The sequence below is a fragment of the Ranitomeya imitator genome, chromosome 2 (genome assembly GCF_032444005.1).
Source record: "Ranitomeya imitator isolate aRanImi1 chromosome 2, aRanImi1.pri, whole genome shotgun sequence".
Taxonomy (NCBI): domain Eukaryota; kingdom Metazoa; phylum Chordata; class Amphibia; order Anura; family Dendrobatidae; genus Ranitomeya; species Ranitomeya imitator.
The window spans coordinates 361496299-361516753 of NC_091283.1; the positions used below are offsets into that span (position 1 = coordinate 361496299).

The following is a 20455-nucleotide window of genomic DNA, read 5'->3' on the forward strand; positions in this document are numbered from 1 at the left end:
TGTGATCGCTTCTCTAAGATGGTCCATTTGGTACCCTTGTCTAAATTGCCATCCTCCTCTGATTTGGTGCCATTGTTTTTCCAGCATGTGGTTCGTTTACATGGCATTCCATAGAACATCGTTTCTGACAGAGGTTCCCAGTTTGTTTCGAGGTTTTGGCGAGCCTTTTGTGCTAGGATGGGCATTGATTTGTCTTTTTCCTCGGCTTTCCATCCTCAGACAAATGGCCAAACTGAACGAACCAATCAGACCTTGGAAACATATCTGAGATGTTTTGTTTCTGCTGATCAGGATGATTGAGTGTCCTTTTTGCCTTTGGCTGAGTTCGCCCTTAATAATCGGGCCAGCTCGGCTACTTTGGTTTCGCCATTTTTCTGCAATTCTGGTTTCCATCCTCGTTTCTCTTCAGGGCAGGTTGAGTCTTCAGACTGTCCTGGTGTGGATACTGTGGTGGATAGGTTGCAGCAGATTTGGACTCATGTAGTGGACAATTTGACATTGTCCCAGGAGAAGGCTCAACGTTTCGCTAACCGCAGGCGCTGTGTGGGTCCCAGACTTCGTGTTGGGGATTTGGTTTGGTTGTCGTCTCGTTATATTCCTATGAAAGTTTCCTCTCCTAAGTTTAAGCCTCGTTTCATTGGTCCGTATAGGATTTCTGAGGTTCTTAATCCTGTGTCTTTTCGTTTGACCCTTCCGGCTTCTTTTTCCATCCATAATGTATTCCATAGGTCATTGTTGCGGAGATACGTGGCACCGGTGGTTCCATCCGTTGATCCTCCTGCCCTGGTTTTGGTTGAGGGGGAGTTGGAGTATATAGTGGAGAAGATTTTGGATTCTCGTATTTCGAGACGGAAACTCCAGTACCTGGTTAAGTGGAAGGGTTATGGTCAGGAAGATAATTCCTGGGTCTTTGCCTCTGATGTTCATGCTGCCGATCTGGTTCATGCCTTTCATTTGGCTCATCCTGGTCGGCCTGGGGGCTCTGGTGAGGGTTCGGTGACCCCTCCTCAAGGGGGGGGGGTACTGTTGTGAATTCTGTGGTCAAGCTCCCTCCTGTGGTCATGAGTAGTACTGCGGCTGGTTCTGTCTATGAGCTTCCTTTGGTGGATGTGAGTGGGGCTGCGGCTTCTGAGTTTCCTTCCTCAGGTGACGAGGTTAAGTCGTTAGGTGCTGTTCTATTTAACTCCACCTAGTTCTTTGTTCCTGGCCTCCAGTCAATGTTCCAGTATTGGTCTTGCTCTCTCCTGGATCGTTCTTGTGGCCTGTCTTCACTGCATAAGCTAAGTTCTGCTTGTGTTACTTTTGTTTGCTATTTTTTCTGTCCAGCTTGCTATATTGGTTTTTCTTGCTTGCTGGAAGCTCTGGGACGCAGAGGAAGCACCTCCGTACCGTTAGTCGGTACGGAGGGTCTTTTTGCGCCCTCTGCGTGGTTGTTTGTAGGTTTTTGTGCTGACCGCAAAGCTATCTTTCCTATCCTCGGTCTATTCAGTAAGTCGGGCCTCACTTTGCTAAAACCTATTTCATCTCTGTGTTTGTATTTTCATCTTTACTCACAGTCATTATATGTGGGGGGCTGCCTTTTCCTTTGGGGAATTTCTCTGAGGCAAGGTAGGCTTATTTTTCTATCTTCAGGGCTAGCTAGTTTCTCAGGCTGTGCCCGAGGCGCCTAGGTCTGGTCAGGAGCGCTCCACGGCTACCTCTAGTGTTGTGTGATAGGATTAGGGATTGCGGTCAGCAGAGTTCCCACGTCCCAGAGCTCGTCCTATGTTATTATTAACTATCAGGTCACTTTGTGTGCTCTTAACCACCAGGTCTATTGTGTTTCTGAATCACCAGTTCATAACATTGCGCTAACGCAATGTTTCTTTTTGGTCCGCGTTCGCCGTCCCCGCTAGCGGAGATCCCCGATCTGCGCTAGTGAGGGACGGACCTCCATGGCACGAATGTCAGCTGATGCGAAAAGAAAAGCTGCATTATGGGCCACTGAAAAATGTGAAGACCGGGAAACAAGGCTGACACACATGAGAACAGCAGCTGCTTCTTCAAGAGCCAATTAACTTTCTGAGCAGAGGGAAGCGAGGCTTGCAGACAAGAAAACAAGAGCTGCTTCCTCAAGGGCCAATGAACTTTCTGAGGAGAGGGAAGCGAGGCTTGCAGACATGAAAACGAGCTGCTTCCTCAAGAGCCAATGAACTTTCTGAGGAGAGGAAAGCGAGGCTTGCAGACATGAAAACACAAGCTGCTTCCTCAATAGCCAATGATCTTTCTGAGGAGAGGGAAGCGATGCTTGCAGACATGAAAACAAGAGCTGCTTCCTCAAGGGCCAATGAACTTTCTGAGGAGAGGGAAGCGAGGCTTGCAGACATGAAAACAAGAGCTGCTTCCTCAAGGGCCAATTAACTTTCTGAGGAGAGGGAAGCGAGGCTTGCAGACATGAAAACAAGAGCTGCTTCCTCAAGGGCCAATGAACTTTCTGAGGAGAGGGAAGCGAGGCTTGCAGATAAGAGAACAAGAACTGCTTCCTCAAGGGCCAATGAGTCATCTCAGCAGAGAAAAGGCTGACTTGCCACTAAAAATACCTTCACACTTAACGATATCGTTAACGATATCGTTGCTTTTGGTGACGCTGCAACGATATAGTTAAGGAAATCGTTATGTGTGACAGCGACCAACGATCAGGCTCCTGCTGGGAGATCGTTGGTCGCTGAGGAAAGTCCAGAACTTTATTTTGTCGCTGGACTTCCCGCTGACATCGCTGGATCGGCGTGTGTGACGCCGATCCAGCGATGTCTTCACTGGTAACCAGGGTAAATATCCGGTTACTAAGCGCAGGGCCGCGCTTAGTAACCCGATGTTTACCCTGGTTACCAACGTAAATGTAAAAAAACAAACACTACATACTTACATTCCGGTGTCTGTCCCCGGCGCTGTGCTTCCCTGCACTGGCTGTGAGCGCCAGCCGGCCGGAAAGCACAGCGGTGACGTGACCGCTCTGCTTTCCGGCCGCTGTGCTTACAGAGTGCAGAGGAAAAGCAGAGTGCGGGAGGACAGACAGCTGAAGGTAAGTATGTAGTGTTTTTTTTTTTACGTTTACGCTGGTAACCAGGGTAAACATCAGATTACTAAGCACTACACATAACGATATCGTTAACGATATCGTTGCTTTTGGTGACGTTGCAACGATATAGTTAAGGAAATCGTTATGTGTGACAGCGACCAACGATCAGGCTCCTGCTGGAAGATCGTTGGTCGCTGAGGAAAGTCCAGAACTTTATTTTGTCGCTGGACTTCCCGCTGACATCGCTGGATCGGCGTGTGTGACGCAGATCCAGCGATGTCTTCACTGGTAACCAGGGTAAACATCCGGTTACTAAGCGCAGGGCCGCGCTTAGTAACCCGATGTTTACCCTGGTTACCAACGTAAATGTAAAAAAACAAACACTACATACTTACATTCCGGTGTCTGTCCCCGGCGCTGTGCTTCCCTGCACTGGCTGTGAGCGCCAGCCGGCCGGAAAGTACAGCGGTGACGTCACCGCTCTGCTTTCCGGCCGCTGTGCTTACAGAGTGCAGAGGAAAAGCAGAGCGCGGGAGGACAGACAGCTGAAGGTAAGTATGTAGTGTTTTTTTTTTTTTTACGTTTACGCTGGTAACCAGGGTAAACATCGGGTTACTAAGCGCAGCCCTGCGCTTAGTAACCCGATGTTTACCCTGGTTATCAGGGGACCTCGGGATCGTTGGTTGCTGGGGAGCTGTCTGTATGACAGCTCTCCAGCGACCAAACAGCGACGCTGCAGCGATGGACATCGTTGTCGGTATGCTGCAGCGTCGCTTAGTGTGACGGTACCCTAAGAGAATTGTTATTTCTTCCACCAGGGCACAGGAAATGGTTGGAGATTTGAAACATGCTGCCTTTTGTTATCAGTCAGACATAAACTATCAGGATAATCCTAAAGTTCAGATAGGAAAAATGGATGTGGTCTGCATGTACTGCAGTGCCCTGAAATGGAAAGATGAACGGCCAGGTTTATGCTGTGCAAATGGCAAGATAAAACTTCCACCTCTCCTGTCACCACCATATCCCCTAAAGTCTCTCATGACAGGTACCAGTACAATATCAAAGCATTTCTTGGACAACATCAAGAAGTACAACTCCTGCTTCCAAATGGCATCATTTGGTGCAACAAAAGAAATGTTTACAACAGGATTTATGCCGACATTTAAAGTTCAAGGACAGGTTTACCACTAAATTGGCTCACTGCTTCCATTACAAGGGGAAGAACCTTAATTTCTTCAACTCTTCTTCATGGGAAATGCAGAAGCAGAGGCTCAGCGGAGATGCTCTTTAATTCCTAACACTTGCCTTGATATTGTCACTATTTTGCAGCAGTTTCTTCACTCCAACAATCCATATGTTCAACTTTTCAACTTTTCAAGACTGCACTTGAATGCATGCCAAATGACGATTACAAGGTTGTCATTCGAGCTGAGAAAACACCACAAGGTGAACATCAGCGACGTTTCAATGCTCCCACGTTTGATGAGGTAGCCATCTTGATTGTAGGTAATGATTTTCAAAGCCGTGACATTGTGCTTCAGAAAAGGAACAATAGTTTGCAACGAGTAGCAGAAAATCACAGGTCCTATGATGGTCTGCAATATGCAATCATCTTTTGGCAGGGACAGGATGGCTATCACTTTGGAATACCTCAGACAGATCCTACAACAGGCAACCCTTCAGGAAAAAAGTGTCTGCCGTGGACTTCTGTTATGAATAGGTAATTCAGAACCACAATGGACCTTGAAGTTCAGAGCACACAAGTGACCTGACAAAAACCACAAAACATAGGACGAGCTCTGAGACGTGGAAACTCTGCTGACCGCAATCCCTAAACCTATCAAACCACATTAGAGGTAGCCGTGGATTGCGCCTAACGCTCCCTATGCAACTCGGCACAGCCTGAGAAACTAGCTAGTCCTGAAGATAGAAAAATAAGCCTACCTTGCCTCAGAGAAATTCCCCAAAGGAAAAGGCAGCCCCCCACATATAATGACTGTGAGTTAAGATGAAAATACAAACACAGAGATGAAATAGATTTAGCAAAGTGAGGCCTGACTTACTGAATAGACCGAGGATAGGAAAGATAGCTTTGCGGTCAGCACAAAAACCTACAAACAACCACGCAGAGGGGCAAAAAGACCCTCCGCACCGACTAACGGTACGGAGGTGCTCCCTCTGCGTCTCAGAGCTTCCAGCAAGCAAGCAAAACCAATATAGCAAGCTGGACAGAAAATATAGCAACAAAGTAACACAAGCAGAACTTAGCTTATGCTGAGCAGACTGGCCACAGGAACGATCCAGGAGGAAGCAAGACCAATACTAGAACATTGACTGGAGGCCAGGATCAAAGCACTAGGTGGAGTTAAATAGAGCAGCACCTAACGACTTAACCTCGTTACCTGAGGAAGGAAACTCAGAAGCCGCAGTACCACTCGTGACCACAGGAGGGAGCTTGATCACAGAATTCACAACAGACTTCTATGCATATAGGATCATGACAAGATTTGCAGGGGAACATCACATCTTGAAATGCAAACACCTCTTCCATCAATTTATTATTGACATGTATGCAAAGATTGAGAGTGAACATCTTTTATATATCTGACTAAATCAAAAGAAGCTCAGGGCCGAGGAATATATTCACCTTAGAGATGCTGTTGCAAATGATGCTGATCCAAAAGAGTTGGGGAAAATGTTTTTTCTTCCATCAACTGTCACTGGAAGCCCACAACACATGCATGAATACACACAGGATGCAATGACTTATGTGAGAAAGTATGGCCGTCCAGATCTTTTCATCACCTTTACTTGCAATCCTGCCTGGGAGGAAATTGGAAGGCACCTGTTGCCGGGCCAAAAAACAGTGAATCGCCATGACCTTATTGCTCGGGTTTTCAAGCAAAAACTTTCAAAAATGACTATTCTGATCACAAAATCACATATTTATGATGAGAAGCAGTGCTGCATTCAGTTGAATGACAAAAAAGAGGCCTTCCTCACGCCCACATCTTGATCTGGCTGAAGCAAAAAATACAGCCTACCGAAATTGACAATATCATCAGTGTCGAATTGCCAGACCTTCAGATTGACCCATTGTTGTTTGACACCATCACAAAAAACATGATCCATGGTCCGTGTGGGAGTCTCAACAAAAATTCTCCCTGTATGATTGATGGCAGGTGTTCAAAGCATTACCCCACATTCCCTGGTCCAAGAGTCCCAAACAGGACAAGATGGATATCCAGTCTACCGAAGAAGAAAGCCAGGGGATGGTGGTTTCACAGCAAAGCTCAAAATGCGTGTTGGATCATCATTCCAAGAGATAGAAATTGACAACAGGTGGGTAGTGCCTTACAACCCTTTGCTCTCAAAAATCTTTCAGGCAAACATACCGTACAAACCAAAAGTTTGGACACACCTTCTCAGTCAAAGATTTTTCTGTATTTTCATGACTTTGGTAAATCACAGTAGAGAATTGTTTTTGCAAAACGGTCTTGTTGACACAGCTCAAAAAATGCCAAGAGGGTGGTGTTAGGAGCTGCTGCTGCAAGTTTACTGGGTTAAAGTAAATTCCTTGTCCATTTTCCATGTGCACACTCAGATGCACAACTAGTGGGTAGCGCTCATGGATGGAGAATCCTAGTATTCTCCAAACAGCTTCATTGCTGCTTATGTACCTGCCCATCTGGAATGCCTCCACTTCATCAATAATAGGTCCATTTTTCTGGAGTTCAAAAACTGCTTGATCACTTCCTTTGTGGACATATTTGTAGATATACTTGATTGATTTCACAGAGTGGCAAGATTCGACATTTACAGTACAGACAAAAAGTTTGGACACACCTTCTCAATCAAAGATTTTTCTGTATTTTCATGACTATGAAAATTGTACATTCACACTGAAGGCATCAAAACTATGAATTAACACATGTGGAATTATATACTTAACAAAAAAATTGTAAACAACTGAAAATATGTCTTATATTCTAGGTTCTTCACAGTAGCCACCTTTTGCTTTGATTACTGCTTTGCACACTGTTGACATCCTCTTGATGAGCTTCAAGAGTTCTAGCAGTAGACTCATCTCTACAACAATTGTTAAGAGGAGACTTTGTGCAGCAGGCCTTCATGGTAAAATAGCTGCTAGGAAACCACTGCTAAGGACAGGCAACAAGCAGAAGAGACTTGTTTGGGCTAGAGAACACAAGGAATGGACATTAGACCAGTGGAAATCTGTGCTTTGGTCTGATGAGTCCAAATTTGTGATCTTTGGTTCCAACGACCGTGTCTTTGTGTGACGCAGAAAAGGTGAACGGATGGACTCTGCATGCCTGGTTCCCACCGTGAAGCATGGAGGAGGAGGTGAGATGATGTGGGGGTGCTTTGCTGGTGACACTATTTATTCAAAATTGAAGGCATACTGAACCAGCATGGCTACCACAGCATCTTGCAGCGGCATCCTATTCCATCCGGTTTGTGTTTAGTTGGACCATCATTTATTTTTCCACAGGACAATGACCCCAAACACACCTCCAGGCTGTGTAAGGGCTATTTGACCAATAAGGAGAGTGATGGGGTGCTACGCCAGATGACATGGCATCGACAGTCACCGGACCTGAACCCAATCGAGATGGTTTGGGGTGAGCTGGACCGCAGAGTGAAGGCAAAAGGGCCAATAAGTGCTAAGCATCTCTGGGAACTCCTTCAAGACTGTTGGAAGACCATTTCCGGTGACTACCTCTTGAAGCTCATCAAGAGAATGCCAAGAATGTGCAAAGCAGTAATCAAAGCAAAAGGTGGCTACTTTGAAGAACCTAGAATATAAGACATATTTTCAGTTGTTTCACACTTATTTGTTAAGTATATAATTCCACATGTGTTAATTCATAGTTTTGATGCCTTCAGTGTGAATGTACAATTTTCATAGTCATGAAAATACAGAAAAATCTTTGAATGAGAAGGTGTGTCCAATATTTTGGTCTGTACTGTAAATGTCGAATCTTGCCACTCTGTGAAGTCAATCAAGTATGTCAGCAAATATGTCCACAAAGGAAGTGATCAACCAGTTTTTGAAATCCAGAAAAAAGGACCTATTATTGATGAAGTGGAGGCATTCCAGATGGCCAGGTACATAAGCAGCAATGAAGCTGTTTGGAGAATACTAGGATTCTCCATTCATGAGCGCTACCCACCAGTTTTGCATCTGAGTGTGCACTTGGAAAATGGACAGAGAATTTAGTGTAACCCAGCAAACTTGCAGCAGCAGCTCCTAACACCACCTAAAGGTACCGTCACACTAGACGATATCGCTAGCGATCCGTGACGTTGCAGTGTCCTCGCTAGCGATATCGTCCAGTGTGACAGGCAGCAGCGATCAGGCCCCTGCTGTGCTGTCGCTGGTCGGGGAAGAAAGTCCAGAACTTTATTTGGTCGCTGGACTCCCCGCAGACATCGCTGAATCGGCGTGTGTGACACCGATTCAGCGATGTCTTCACTGGTAACCAGGGTAAACATCAGGTAACTAAGCGCAGGGCCGCGCTTAGTAACCCGATGTTTACCCTGGTTACCATCCTAAAAGTAAAAAAAACAAACACTACATACTTACCTACCGCTGTCTGTCCTCCAGCGCTGTGCTCTGCACTCCTCCTGTACTGGCTGTGAGCGTCGGTCAGCCGGAAAGCAGAGCGGTGACGTCACCGCTCTGCTTTCCGGCCGCTGTGCTCACACAAACAGTACAGGAGGAGTGCAGAGCACAGCGCTGGAGGACAGACGGCTGTAGGTAAGTATGTAGTGTTTGTTTTTTTTTACTTTTAGGATGGTAACCAGGGTAAACATCGGGTTACTAAGCGCGGCCCTGCGCTTAGTTACCCGAAGTTTACCCTGGTTTCCGGCATTGTTGGTCGCTGGAGAGCGGTCTGTGTGACAGCTCTCCAGTGACCAAACAGCGACGCTGCAGCGATCCGGATCGTTGTCGGTATCGCTGCAGCGTCGCTAAGTGTGACGGTACCTTACGACCATCCTCTTGGCATTTTTTGAGCTGTGTCAACAAGACCCTTTTGCAAAAACAATTCTCTACTGTGATTTACCAAACTACTACACTTGGAATGCCTCCAGAAAAACACTGGAACGGAGGAAATGGGGCTTGATATTGAAGGCTATCCAGGGGTGAAAGCAACTGATACTCTTGGTAGCGTCTACACTGTTCATCCGTCAAATGCAGAGTGCTTCTACCTGCGCATGTCACTTCATGTTGTCAAAGGCCCTACATCATTTTCTGACCTGAAGACCGTCGGAGGCCATGTGTGTGAAACATTCAGGGAAGCTTGCCAAAGACAAGGACTTCTGGAAAATGATGGACACTGGGACATGACCCTCAGTGAAGCAGCAGCCACACAAACCCCAAAGTGACGAAGACATCTCTTTGCTATTATTCTAACAACCTGTAGCATTTCAAATCCTCTTGAGATTTGGACAAAGTACAAAACTGATCTCAGTGAGGACATCCTCATGCAAATTAGAAGGGAAAATCCTCAGCAACTCATCAACTTCACTGAGGAAATGTTCAATGAAACTTTAATGCTCCTTGAAGATCAGTGCATAGCAATGTCAGGAAAAGCCTTTCAGTTGCTTGGTTTGCCTACTCCAATAAGAAATCCTGAAGGCATCCAAATGTGTAGGGAGATTTTCATAGAAACAAACTACAATATTGATGAACTGACCGCATTTCTGTCTCAGAACAAGCCAATATTGGTACCAGATCAAAGTGACGCCTATAACTACATTTTAAGTTTCAGTGAAACCAACAAAGGTGGGATTGTCTTCCTTGATGCTCCAGGTGGAACAGGAAAGACATTTGTAATCAACTTGTTCCTGGCAAAATTTCGACAACAAAAAAAGATTGCACTTGCAGTGGCATCTTCTGGAATTGCAGCTACGCTTTTAGAAGGTGGCAGGACAGCACATTCGACATTGAAACTACCACTTAAACTGTCTCATAGTGACAGCCCCGTGTGTAATATTGCCAAGGGATCAGGACTGGCCAAATTGCTTCAAAAAAGCAATGCCATCATTTGGGATGAATGCACCATGTCACAAAAAAAGGGCTCTGGAAGCAGTGGTCAGACTGCTGCAAGACCTGTGTAGCAACAAATATATCATAACACTATCTGTTATTCCAAGATCAACCACTGCAGACAAACTCAATGCCTGTCTCAAAGCATCGTACCTTTGGAGAAAAGTAAAAAAAAGTCCCTGAACACAAACTTGAGGGTCTACATGACAGGCGATGTTTCTGCTGGACTTTTCGAGCCAGCTGTTGACTATTGGAGATGGCAAGGCACCAGTAAACTCAACCACTGGACAGATCACGTTCCCAAGCAACTTTTGTTGCATTGTGACTTCCATTGAGTTGAAAACAAACGTTTTTCCAAACATTCAACTCCACTTCAAAAATTCTGGCTGGCTGTGTGAAAGGGCTATTCTAGCTCCCAAAAATGACAGTGTCAACAAGATCAATCTTCAAATTATAAATCTCCTTCCAGGTGTGTGCACAACCTACAAGTCCGTGGATACAGTAATAGACCCTGCTCAAGAATTATTTTATCCAACTGAGTCTCTCAATTCCTTGGAGCCACAAGGAATTGCTCCTCACAACCTCTTTCTAAAACCTGGAGCACCTATTCTGCTATTGAGAAATTTGGATCCACCAAAGCTGTGTAATGGAACAAGACTCTTGATTAAGAACCTGTTTCCACATGTAATTGAGGCAACCATTTTCACAGGATGTGCCACAGGAGAAGATGTTTTCATTCCAACAATTCTTCTCATTCCATCTGATTTGCCTTTTGATTGTAAACGCCTCCAGTTTCCTGTTTGACTGACATTTGCTATGTCCATCAACAAGGCTCAGGGACAGCCCTTGAAAGTAGTTGGAATCGATTTACAATCTCCATGCTTTTCTCATCGTCAACTTTATGTGGCCTGTTCAAGAGTTGGAACAGCCAAAAATCTGTTCGTCTTTGCACCTGAAGAAAAAACTAAGAATGTCGTTTATCAAAAGGCGCTCGAAATAAGTAGTAGAAGATTACTTCACATTACTTGGCCAATTTAGTTAAATCTGTGTGGAATATCTCTGGTATTTGAAATGTATGTTGTGAAGTGCTTCTATTAGCTTAGTTTTTGCCTTTTAATAATTACATTTCTATCTATTTGTTTTGTGGTTTTTGTGTGCAGAATAAATTTTTGTTAACACATTCTATTTTGCTAACAGCAGTTATTAACCCGGGCGAAGCCGAGTAGTACAGCTAGTATTAATATAAAAAAGAAAGAACTTTATTGACAACAATGGGTTAAAACATAAGTAAAACACTAAATGCCTTTCCCCATGCTGGTAATGCAAACATGGACAGCACCAATGCGAATACTGTAGAAAATAATATACATATGTACAGTATAGACATGTCCAATACAGATAGTACTAACAATAATGAAATAAACGAACATAAATAACCATGTACCAAATGTAATAAAATTGTACAGAACACGTGCTAGTATAAATAAATACACATAACCCAACAGACAACCAGTGACACAGGCAGCACCAAGAGTCAGATGAATGAAAATCACATGGCAAAAAGAGCCACCACAAAAGCATAGATATACTGTATCTGTATAAAGCCTGTAAGGTGCCCTGCAGAGATCCTCCCAAAAAGGTACAGAAAAAGGACTGCTGCGGAATGAGAAGAATATCACCTAAGACGAGTCCATGAGGGTGGCAGTGCGGTGGAGGCGTGGGAGGGAAGTGGCCATATAGTGCTCAGATAACAGGACTGCAAAGGCAGACTCTGCACACACACACACAGCCCCGCAGACCCCATGGGCAGCGCACAGGCAGGACTCAGATAATGTTTACTTACTCTACTGCAGCTCTGCGAGTCCTGGCCAGCACCGTTAGTCACCTTCCGGTCCAGACACGACTCTGCGCTCACCGAACGAGTGTCACTCTGTCAGAAAATGAGTCGGCACCACGTGTTCTGACCGCCGCTCTTCCGCCCCGTGTCTTTCAGGGACGCACTGCCGCATGAGGCAAAGTGCTCAACATGCCTCATGATAGGTGCACCCCTGATCATTACGAATGTTGATGCAGGCCCAGTTTTTACAATTTTGCGAGAAAAAAAAGAAAACGGACACCACTATATATTTACCTACTTCTCCTAGATCAGACAGTATTATACTGCTTGGGCACATGGCAGGGCTCAGAAGGAAGGGATTGCCATTTGGCTGTGAGAATACAGACTTTGCATGAATAGTTTCAGGCACCATTTGCAGATTCAAACAAGTTTTGGCCATATCAGTGATTAGGACCCCCGTCAGTAGGAAGTCATACCTTCTGATGCTAAGGAGTGATCAACCCCTACACTGGGCATCTACAAGCGCTATATCTGGGAGTTCACTCCTCGGCATCAGAAGGTATGACTTCACTACTGACAAGGGTTCTAATCACTGATAGCACCTTATAACTATGTTTTTCTTTATTTTGATGTGTCTCTTTTCTGGCCTCAAATCTTTGGCTAAAACTTGTTTTGTAATTATTTGAGAAGTGCCATTTTGAATAACCTCTTTTGGACTTTTGTGATTAACAATTTGCAGATCACTTAAGGTGTCAGGATGGCAGATAAAGCAGTGGAAAATTGATTAATTCTCCCTCAGTGAATTTATCTTTAGGGGTAGTGACTATTTTGACTCCACAGGTATTCTCTGCAAACTAGCACACAGTAGATGTTGGAGAATGACAATCGCAAATATACCATTTTTGCATCCAATAAGTGGTGCCCAACTACTGCTTCTGGGGGCACGCATACCGTGAATGTTTAAGCAAGTTCTTCCTGTTACTGCAATTGTAAATATGCGGATGCTAACAGTTTTTGGGCACACTGTAAGGCTCAGGATCAAGGGGCACATTTGGCTTTGGGCATGCAGATTTTACTGGATTGATTTATTTATGTAAGCCATGTTGCTTGTCAAGGTTTACTGTTAGATTTTTAAAATGTTTTTGTGTTAGTAAATAATGGAATTTTTCTTCATAACTTACCATATCTTTGGGTATTTTAGAAATGTTATAAAAATGTAATTGATTCCAAAATAATCTTTATTCTTGGCAGATGACTGTACCAGGAGATCAGAGGAACAATTGAAATCTTCAACTTTTAAATTAGATGACCTTGATGTAAATCAAGATATGACTAGTGTATATGCCATTATTTCAGATATACCATCATCCTTTCACAGCAAAGATCTATTATCTGATCCTTTTAAACAAGTCCCATTTTCTGATTCATCACAGACTATTAAGAAAAATAAAAGTCACAAAAGAGGCATTAAAAATCTAATTGTTCTTACAGAAAACAAGCAATTTTCAAGTTTAGAATATGAAAAAAGTTTTTCCCTCAAAACGTCTTTTGTTACACATCCAAAAATGCACATAGAGGAGAAAAGATTTTCTTCTTCAGAGTATGGGAAAAATTTTAACCAGAAATTAGAGCATGTTAGCCAAAAAATAGTTCACACAGGGAAGAAGTCATATTCATGTTCAGAATGTGGGAAATGTTTTGCAAATAAGTCAAATCTTGTTATGCATCAGAGAAGTCACACAGGGGAGAAGCCATTTTCATGTTCAGAATGTGGGAAATGTTTTGCAAGTAAGCCAATTCTTGTTACACATCAGAGATGTCACACAGGTGAGAAGCCATTTTCATGTTCAGAATGTGAGAAATGTTTTGCAACTAAGTCACATCTTGTTACACATCAGAGAATCCACACAGGGGAGAATCCATTTTCATGTTCAGAATGTGAGAAATGTTTTGCAAGTAAGACAATTCTTGTTAAACATCAGAGAAGTCACACGGGGGAGAAGCCATTTTCATGTTCAGAATGTGAGAAATGTTTTGCAAGTAAGTCAAATCTTGTTACACATCAGAGAAGTCACACAGGTGAGAAGCCATTTTCATGTTCAGAATGTGAGAAATGTTTTGCAACTAAGTCACATCTTGTTACACATCAGAGAAGCCACACAGGGGAGAAGCCATTTTCATGTTCAGAATGTGGGAGATGTTTTGCAAATAAATCACGTTTTGTTATACATCAGAGAACTCACACAGGGGAGAAGCCATTTTCATGTTCAGAATGTGAGAAATGTTTTGCAGATAAATCACGTTTTGTTATGCATCAGAGAACTCACACAGGGGAGGAGCCATTTTCATGTTCAGAATGTGGGAAATGTTTTGTAATAAAATCACAATTTGTTGCACATCAGAGATTTCACACAGGGAAAAAGCCATTTTCATGTTCAGAGTGTGGGAAATGTTTTTCAGATAAATCATCTCTTGTTTCACATCAGAGAACTCACACAGGGGAGAAGCCCTTTTCTTGTTCAGAATGTGGAAATTGTTTTTCACGTAGATCAAGTTATGTTAGACATAAGAGAATACACATGGGGGAGAAGCCCTTTTCATGTTCAGAATGTGGAAAATGTTTTGCACGGAAATCACATTTTGATAGACATGAGAGAACTCACACAGGGCAGAAGCCATTTTCATGTTCAGAATGTGGGAGATGCTTTTTACAGAAATCACATCTTTTTTCACATCAGAGAGCTCACACAGGGGAGAAGCCATTTTCATGTTCAGAATGTGGAAAATGTTTTACAGATAAATCAGGTCTCTCTAGACATCAGATAACCCACATGGTGGAGAAGCCCTTTTCATGTTCAGAATGTGGAAAATGTTTTGCACGGAAATCACATTTTGATACACATGAGAGAACTCACACAGGGGAGAAGCCATTTTCATGTTCAGAATGTGAGAAATGTTTTACCCACAAAAAGAGTCTTTCTAAGCATCAAATATCTCATATAGAGATAAGTCATATTTAGAATTTGGGACATATTTTAGTGAAAAATAACATTTTGTTAACCAGAAAAGAAAAGTCACACAGGGCAGATTCATATATTTTTGACAAACTGTACAAGAAAACACACGGAGTTAAAGTAATGTCAAATAAGTAAATGAGAAAGCAAGTGAGAACTTACATTTGAATTAAAACATATGCAGTTCCCAACAAACATCTGCTATCTAATATGTAAATTAAATACAATTTTCCCTTTTCATTGAATATTTCTCAGTTATATATTTATATTTCACTAATTGGATAAGAGTATTGCTACACCTCCCCTTAAACTTCCCCAAAATACCCAACATTTCTTCCTCCCTCTTCTTCCTAACCCCCAATTTCCGCAATCTGCCATTCATCAATCTCTTTCAATTCACAATCCGCGACTGTCAACAAACATCTTTCACTTTTCTGTACTGCGATAATAAACATGTTTATATTGTAAATTACTAATTACATATATGATCAATTTCTTCTTTTTTGGAATATCTGCTGTGATATATTCCAATCAAAATATAATGTCTCCTCTTTGTCTCCATTATCTCATTTTGTAACTCTGGGGCAAGATGATTTATTCAGAGACCCCTGTACAGAAATATTAGGGCTACAGCAACATCACATATTTTATACAGAAGAATATAGCTATCTCCACAGTTCTTTATACAAGGACATATGGATCAGACAAGGTCCTTATATTTAGGCAGCTTTTATTATTCTCAAATGCTCTTTTTATGAACAAGATCAGAGTCTCATTAAGGTACCGTCACACATAACGATATCGTTAACGATATCGTTGCTTTTTGTGACGTAGCAACGATATCGTTAAGGAAATCGTTATGTGTGACAGCGACCAACGATCAGGCCCCTGCTGGGAGATCGTTGGTCGCTGAGAAAAGTCCAGAACTTTATTTTGTCACTGGACTTCCCGCTGCCATCGCTGGATCGGCGTGTATGACACCGATCCAGCGATGTCTTCACTGGTAACCAGGGTAAACATCGGGTTACTAAGCGCAGGGCCGCGCTTAGTAACCCGATGTTTACCCTGGTAACCAGCGTAAACGTTAAAAAAACAAACAGTACATACTTACCTTCAGCTGTCTGTCCCCGACGCTGTGCTTCTCTGCACTCCTCCTGCATCCTGTGTCAGCGCCAGCCAGCCAGAAAGCACAGCGGTGACGTCACCGCTCTGCTTTTCGGCTGACCAACGCTGACAGTGCAGAGGAAAGCAGAGTGCCGGAGGACAGACAGCTGAAGGTAAGTATGTAGTGTTTGTTTTTTTAACGTTTACGCTGGTAACCAGGGTAAACATCGGGTTACTAAGCGCGGCCCTGCGCTTAGTAACTCGATGTTTACCCTGGTTACCGGGGACCTCGGGATCGTTTGTCGCTGGAGAGCTGTCTGTGTGACAGCTCTCCAGCGACCAAACAGCGACGCTGCAGCGATCAACATCGTTGTCGGTATCGCTGCAGCGTCGCTTAGTGTGACGGTACCTTTATACAGAGTAGATAAGCTCCAGGGACAAAGATCCTGTCTTGTACTAACAAGCTGAAGGCCAGGCCCGGAGTCTCCAGCCACAGGGCCAGGATTCTCTCATTTTTAGCTCTAGCATTTCTTTTAGAATAAATCACTTTATCATGCAGTCCTGTAGTAATGACTTTGTTATGTTTTGTAGGAGAGTTTGTCTAAATCCATCTAAATGTTAAAAATTTATGTGCGAAAAACAATAAACGTCCTACCACAGTTTTACCGTGTGTGTCCAGTGTCAGTTCCTCTATGTTGCCTAATAAAAAAAAGACACATGGAATCTCCAGCTAAACCTGCTGATTATGATTTTACTATTGTAATAACTTTGCTCCACAAAATCCTGTTCTGTGTATCAAAGTTGGTCTGGACCTGGATATTTTGATAAAAACATCTATGAGGGAGGTAAAATTCATCCGGAAAGGGGAGGGCAACCAAAGCACAGACAAATGACTGTGGCTGGTCAGAGGCCGACCACACACCCTGATCTCATGCTAAATGTCAGTAGGCTGCCTCTTACAGGAGGAGGCCATGCCCACTGATCTGTGACATAACGTCCCAGAATGGAGAGCCATCGCTGTGAAAAGCAGATACTGTCAGAATTAGAAACAGCGCTATGGATATCAGTTCTATAGCTCATGATGGTTTGTTCAGGAGAATACTTTACCTGGAATACCCCTTTAACCCCTTAAGCCCCAAGGGTGGTTTGCACGTTAATGACTGGGCCAATTTTTACAATTCTGACCACTGTCCCTTTATGAGGTTATAACTCTGGCACGCTTCAACGGATCTTGGCGATTCTGACATTGTTTTCTCGTGAGGAATTTTTGGAATGCTTAAAAAAAATGAACATTTAACTTTTTTTCACAAAAAATTTACTTCAGCTCCAATTTGTTTTATTTTACCAAGGGTAATAGGAGAAAATGGACCACAAAAGTTGTTGTACAATTTGTTCTGAGTACGCTGATACCCCATATGTGGGGGTAAACCACTGATTGGGTGCATGGCAGGGCTCGGAAGGGAAGGAGGGCCATTTTACTTTTCAATGCAAAATTGACTGGAATTGAGATGGGACATCATGTCACATTTGGAGAGCTCCTGATGTGCTTAAACATTGAAACCCCCCACAAGTGACACCATTTTGGAAAGTAGACCCCCTAAGGAACTTATCTAGATGTGTTTTGACAGCTTTGAACCCCCAAGTATTTCACTACAGTTTATAACACAGAGCCGTAAAAATAAAAATTCTTTTTTTTTTCCACAAAATTATTTTTTAGCCCCCAGTTTTGTATTTTCCCAAGGGTAACAGGAGAAATTCGACCACAAAAGTTGTTAAAAAAATTGTCCTGAGTACACTGATACCCCATATGTTGGGGGGAACCACCGTTTGGGCGCATGGCATAGCTCGGAAGGGAAGGAGCGCCATTTGGAATGCAGACTTCAATGGATTGGTCTGCAGGCGTCACATTGCATTTGCAGAGCCCCTGATGCACCTAAACAGTAGAAACCCCCCACAAGTGACACCATTTTGGAAACTAGAATCCCCAAGGAACTTATCTAGATGTGTTGTGAGAACTTTGAACCCCCAAGTGTTTCACTACAGTTTATAACGCAGTTTATGACGCCCCCTGAGGAAATGTTACGAAACGCGCGTCGGGGTAAAGGAACGGAGACACAGACATCTTACCACATGTAAGTTATTGTCAGCTTGTCCATACCTTATGATTATTTGTTTGGACCGGCCATGGTATTTTTATAAGTGTATCTTTAAAGGTGGTAAGCGCCAGTATATATACATGCCATGTGGCAGTGATAATTAAAAAGTCCCATTGATTGGGTCACCTGGCATTCATGGAGCCTTTATTGTATACAAACCTTATCGTTCGGCTAGGTTCAGGTCTCTGACAATGCAGTTTTTTCTGTATGTGGGCTTTTTTGGCTATTGATTTCTCATATTGGTTTTCTTGTAGATGTTATGTGAATAAATCCGCTCCATTACATTTGGAGGTTTTCTCATATATAATTACCGTTGTCAAATTTTATGTGAATTATTAATAAATATTATTGAATCTAAGCATCGTGGTGCATTGTGTAATGAGTCTGGTTGCGTTTTATGGCAATTTGAGACTTATTGTGGATTGTAAAGTTTATAACGCAGAGCCGTGAAAATAAAAAATCATTTTTTCCACACAAAAATTATTTTTTAGCCCCCTGTTTTGTATTTTTCCAAGGGTAACAGGAGAAATTGGACTCCAAAAGTTGTTGTCCAATTTGTCCTGAGTACGCTGATACCCAATTTGTGAGGGGAACCACCGTTTGGGCGCATGGCAGAGCTCGGAAGGGAAGGAGCGCCATTTGGAATGCAGACTTCGATGGATTGGTCTGCAGGCATCACATTACATTTGCAGAGCCCCTGATGCACCTAGTAGAAATCCCCCACAAGTGACCCCATATTGGAAACTAGACCCCCCCAAGGAACTTATCTAGATGTGTTGTGAGAACTTTGAACCCCCAAGTGTTCCACTACAGGAAGAGCTCGGAAGGGAAGGAGCACTGTTTTACTTTTTCAACGCAGAATTGGCTGGAATTGAGATTGGACGCCATGTTGCGTTTCGAGAGCCCTGATGTGCCTAAACAGTGGAAACCCCCAATTCTAACTGAAACCCTATCCCAATCATACCCCTAACCCTAATCCGAACCATAACCCCAACCACACCCCTAACCCTGACACACCCCTAACCCTAATCCCAACCCTAAATGTAATCCAAACCCTAACTTTAGCCCCAACCCTAACTCTAACTTTAGCCCCAACCCTAACCCTAACTCTAGCCCTAACTCTAACCCTAGCCCCACCCCAACCCTAGCCCTAACCCCAGCCCTAGCCCTAACTTTAGTCCTAGCCCTAACCCTAATGGGAAAATGGAAATAAATACATTTTTTATTTTTTTTATTTTTCCTAACTAAAGGGGTGATGATGGGGGGTTTGATTTACTTTTATAGCGGGTTTTTTAGCGGATTTTTATGATTGGCAGCTGTCACACTAAAAGACGCTTTTTATTGCAAAAAATATTTTTTGCGTTACCACATTTTGAGACCTATGATTTTTCCATATTTTGGTCCACAGAGTCATGTGAGGTCTTGTTTTTTGCGGGACGAGTTGACGTTTTTATTGGTAACATTTTCAGGCATGTGACATTATTTGATCGCTTATTATTCCGATTTTTGTGAGGCCGAATGACCAAAAACCAGCTATTCATGAATTTCTTTGGGGGGGGAGGGCGGGCGTTTATACCGTTCTACTTTTGGTAAAATGGATAAAACATTTTTATTCTTCAGGTCAGTACGATTACAGCGATACCTTATTTACATTATTTTTTTTATGTTTTGGCGCTTTTATACGATAAAAACTATTTTGTAGAAAAAATAATTATTTCTGCATCGCTTTATTCTGAGGACTATAACTTTTTTATTTTTTTGCTGATGATGCTGTATAGCAGCTTGTTTTTTGCGGGACAAGATGACGTTTTCAGCGGTACCATGTTTATTTATATCCGTCTTTTTGATTGCGTGTTATTCCACTTTTGTTCGGCGATAGGATAATAAAGTGTTGTTTTTTACCTCGTTTTTTTTTTTTTTTTTTTTTACGGTGTTCACTGAAGGGGTTAACTAGTGGGACAGTTTTATAGGTCGGGTCATTACGGATGCGGCAATACTAAATATGTGTACTTTTATTGTTTTTTTATTATTTAGATAAAGAAATGTATTTATGGGAACAATGTTTTTTTTCTCTTTATTTAGGAATTTTTTATTTTTTTTTACACATTTAATTTTATTTTATTTTTTACATTTTTAACTTTGTCCCGGGGGGACATCACTGTATAGTGACAGATCGCTGATCTGACACTTTGCAGAGCACTGTGTCAAATC

At 42.8% G+C, this 20455-nt stretch overlaps 1 protein-coding gene across 1 annotated transcript in view; it reads left to right on the forward strand.

Moving 5' to 3' along the window:
- Positions 1–15999, forward strand: part of LOC138663844 (zinc finger protein 665-like) — a 40176-nt gene extending 24177 nt beyond the window's left edge. Inside the window, exon 6 of the mRNA XM_069750196.1 lies at positions 13222–15999. Coding sequence (XP_069606297.1) covers positions 13222–14990 — 1769 coding nt within the window. The 3' untranslated portion in view covers positions 14991–15999. The remainder of the gene's footprint in view (positions 1–13221) is intronic.
- The last annotated feature ends 4456 nt before the right edge of the window (positions 16000–20455 follow it).